The following is a 3,705-nucleotide window of genomic DNA, read 5'->3' as shown; positions in this document are numbered from 1 at the left end:
CTGGCTTGTGTCACAGAGCCGGAGAGCCTAGACGAGCATGAATGTCCCATCCCCCCTTCAATGGCTGGGCCAGATTCTCAGCTGGTGGAAATCTACACAGCTCCCTTGATTCTAGTGGTGTAACTCCTGATTTACACCAGGTGCGTGGCTAGGTGCTAGGGGAAAGAGCCCCAGGGAATCCAATGGAATTGCTCAGGAATCAGGTCAGGGGGAGCAAGACTTGAATCCGGACCCTGGTGGAGGTGGGGATTTGGCCGATTCAGTTCCATGGCGCTACACTGACTGATGCTGCCTGAGGGCCTGGTCCCAGAGCTCCATGAGCATTAGCTGAAACGATGCCAAATCTCCGTTCATTGGAGACTCTTCCAAGATCTCAGACCAGGAGCCTCTTGGGAATTGAGGGCCCTGGTCCTGAAGGGCCCGAAGGAGATTTAAAGACCAGGGAGAGCCGTAAGGAGGCTGGAAGCTGTGAGAAAGCAGTGGGGTCTGCAACAGCGTGGGGTGATATGCTGCAGATTAGGTCTCCCGTTTGGATACCAAGCACCCAGGCTGTGCACCTCTCCTGGACGATGGGCCGTTTGGGATAAGAAAGCTGGATGGTGCTAGACAAGATTCACGGCCGGGAGACAGAAAGGGAGAATTCCTGTCAGCTGGAGCGGCCTCTCCCAATGCAGCCAATGTAAGGCTCCTGCTTTGGTAAAGTTCTTCTCTCTTTGTCCCTCAGTTTGTGTCTGTCTCTGAACCTGTCAGTCTCTGCCTTGCGCCGAGAAAGGTGTCAGACAAATATTTTCTTTAGAGAGAAGTTGATCTAGCCGCCCATCCATCCTTCCCTGTGCAGTACCTGCCTGCCTGTCTCTGTATCATTTATCTTCCTCTCTCCATCTGTCAGAACCTGAACCCACCAGTATCTCCACTTCCTGTGCCTCTCCTGCCTGGGAAACTCCCTGGCAAAATGCAAACAGGCACTTCACCATTGTCCTTCAAATCTCACCTTAAAAAGCCCCCTTCACATCCGCAGAGTCCAGCCTGCTGTTCACAGCAGAGTGATGACAAGCTGTGTCTAGGGGCCCTGGAACAATGGGGAGTGAGGATGCTGAGGGCCATTCAACCAAACTGTGAACCCTGGATATGATGGAAACTATGTCAAGCCCCCAGTTCCAGCACCTCTGGCTGTGGCTCTTCCCCTTCTCCTTCTTTCCTTTTCCTTCCCTCTCTAACCCCCATAAATACCCCCAAACAACGCACAGCACGAACAAAGCTGAGGTCATTCATCACCACATTCATTGGTTTGTATGTTCCATCCGCCCCCTCTTTCTTAACACAAACCCATCGCAGCTCATGCCTTTATAAAAACAAAACCCGACCAAAACACAGCGCTGCACTGCACACACGGCCATTCTTCTTCAGAGAGAAAGAGAGAGAGAGAGAACAAACCACTAGTGAGAAATGTGAGCCACAAATGGAAGGCTCTGAGGTACTGTGGTGAGAATGGGGGGTAAGGGCCTAGATAGAACAGAACTGAAGAAATTGGAGTAGGTAAGGAGAGAAGAGAAGAAGAACATAGAATAGAATAGAATAGAATAGAATAGAATAGAATAGACGTCCCCCTTGTCTGTTCTTCTCTGGACAGTAAGATCTTCAAGGCAGATATTTTCTCTCTCTATGATCAGCGCCAGCCCAGTGAGGACGTGATCCCAGCTGGCAACCCAGTGACAGAAATATACACCACTCCGAATGACAGTGAGTAACGGGGGCAGTGGAAGGAAGGGTGAGCATTGCAGCTATAGGACATAGGTCTTTTAGTTTCAGTAACTCACTGGCATTATTTCTCTCCCCTACCCAGGAATAAATCTCACATGGGGCTGGTCAACCACACTGTGGTGACTCATTTCATCCTCTTAGGGATCCCCAATGCCGATGGCCTCCAGACCATCCTCTTCATCACATTCTTAGCCTTCTACCTCTGCACTCTACTGGGCAACCTGACCATCTTCTCAGCCATCCTCGCTGACCCCCGCTTGCACACCCCCATGTATTTCTTCCTCTGCAATCTCTCCTTGCTAGACATTGGAATCTCTTCCATCATCATCCCTAAGTATCTGACCATCCTCTGGGGTGAGAGCAGAGTCATCTCGCTGGGCGGGTGCGTGTCCCAGGTCTTCTTTGGGCACCTCCTGGGCAGCACCGAGTGCCTGCTCTACACGGCCATGGCCTACGACCGGTACGTGGCCACCTGCCACCCGCTGCGCTACCTGCTCATCATGAACCGGAGGGTGTGCGCCCTCCTGGCCGCCGGCACCTGGCTCACCAGCTCCTTCCACGCCACCATCCTCACCAGCCTGACCTTCACGCTGCCCTACTGTGGCTCCAATGTGGTGGACTCTTTCTTCTGTGACATCTTCCCGGTGGTCAAGCTGGCCTGTGCAGACACGTACATCATCGAGACCGTGACCTTGACAGACATTGGTCTGGTGCCCATGACTTGCTTCCTCCTCATCCTCGCATCCTACATCAGGATCATCTACTCCGTCTTGAATATGAACTGGGCCGAAGGGTGGCGCAAAGCGGCCTCCACTTGCGCCTCGCATCTGGTAGTGGTGACGCTGTTCTTTAGTCCCTGTGCCCTGATCTACACTCAGCCCCAGCGGAGCAAAGTGCTGATGACTGCTGTGCAGATCTTCGGCAACGTGGTCACGCCCATGCTGAACCCAGCCATCTACACGCTGAGGAACAAGGAGGTGAAAGCAGCTCTGAAAAAACTGAGAGGGGGTCTAATGCCTGACCGTTGATGTGCAGCAGCTGCAGGAATTGCACGTGAGTCTGCATGGAAATACATCTACAAATACATCTGCATGCTTGCGTTGTGGCTTCTGTGAGCCTCGGTGTGTCTCCCCATCCCCACACAGCCCCTTCTATCTATCTGGAGTTCTACAAATCGCAGAAACGCTCCTGAAAATCCCTTCCTCTCATTTAACATACTGTAAGGCTGACATTTGGAAAGCTGTCTAAGGGACCATCATACTCAGTCTGCATCAAAATTAAAAGTAATTGGAGTGCCAAATTTTGTAGAAGACTCTGCAAGTCTCATCTTTATTACACAGATCTGCAGAAGCAAGTGCAGCATCTTCTGCAAACCAAAGGGGAAGGAAAAAAAAATCCCTTCATCTTCTGGCATGAACCACAGCTCACCAAGCACCTGCCCTAGGTAGCGGCCGAAAATTCCTTGGAGAACCATTGGATTTTTCACCACGCCCTAAAGATCAATGTATTTGTGGTACAATTTGCAAAAACCATCTAAGTGATTTAGGAACCTAACTCTCACTTTCAAAATTGATGGAGGCATTTAGGAGTCTTATTCTCCCTGAAAGGCTGTGGGAAGTACATGTCTGAGGACCAGATTTTCAAAAGCATTTTTTAGACACCTAATAAGGTTTCTAAGAGCATCTTGAGTGAGTCTGGCACCAGACTCCCAGTTACTTTCCATAGGAGTTACACACTTAGACTATTTAGAAGCTCTTTGTGCCTAGTGGAATTTATTTAACCCCTTCTTAAAGCTAGACCTTATGGCAGCTTTTTAAAGATAATTAGGCACCTTTTCAAAAGATTTTCTCATAGAAATCAATGAGAGTTAGATGTCCAGTGCCAGATTTTTAAAGGTGTGACAGATACGGGAATTTCCTGAATAAACCTTATTGAATTAAGTTT

The 3,705-nt window shown here is 49.9% G+C and overlaps 1 protein-coding gene across 1 annotated transcript; it reads left to right on the top strand.

The window, feature by feature from the left end:
* Positions 1–1,856: 1,856 nt before the first annotated feature.
* On the top strand, positions 1,857–2,789 carry LOC144273652 (olfactory receptor 10D3-like). Its single transcript, XM_077832334.1, has one exon. It carries the CDS (start codon positions 1,857–1,859, stop codon positions 2,787–2,789), a length of 933 nt encoding a protein of 310 aa, XP_077688460.1.
* Positions 2,790–3,705: the final 916 nt, after the last annotated feature.

This window comes from Eretmochelys imbricata, chromosome 13 (assembly GCF_965152235.1).
Source record: "Eretmochelys imbricata isolate rEreImb1 chromosome 13, rEreImb1.hap1, whole genome shotgun sequence".
Classification (NCBI taxonomy): Eukaryota; Metazoa; Chordata; order Testudines; family Cheloniidae; genus Eretmochelys; species Eretmochelys imbricata.
This window is presented reverse-complemented; position numbering and strand designations above follow the sequence as displayed.

Excerpts from the sequence above, each read along its gene's own strand:
- LOC144273652 (XM_077832334.1), top strand. The coding sequence starts at position 1,857 with ATGGGGCTGGTCAACCACACTGTGGTGACTCATTTCATCCTCTTAGGG.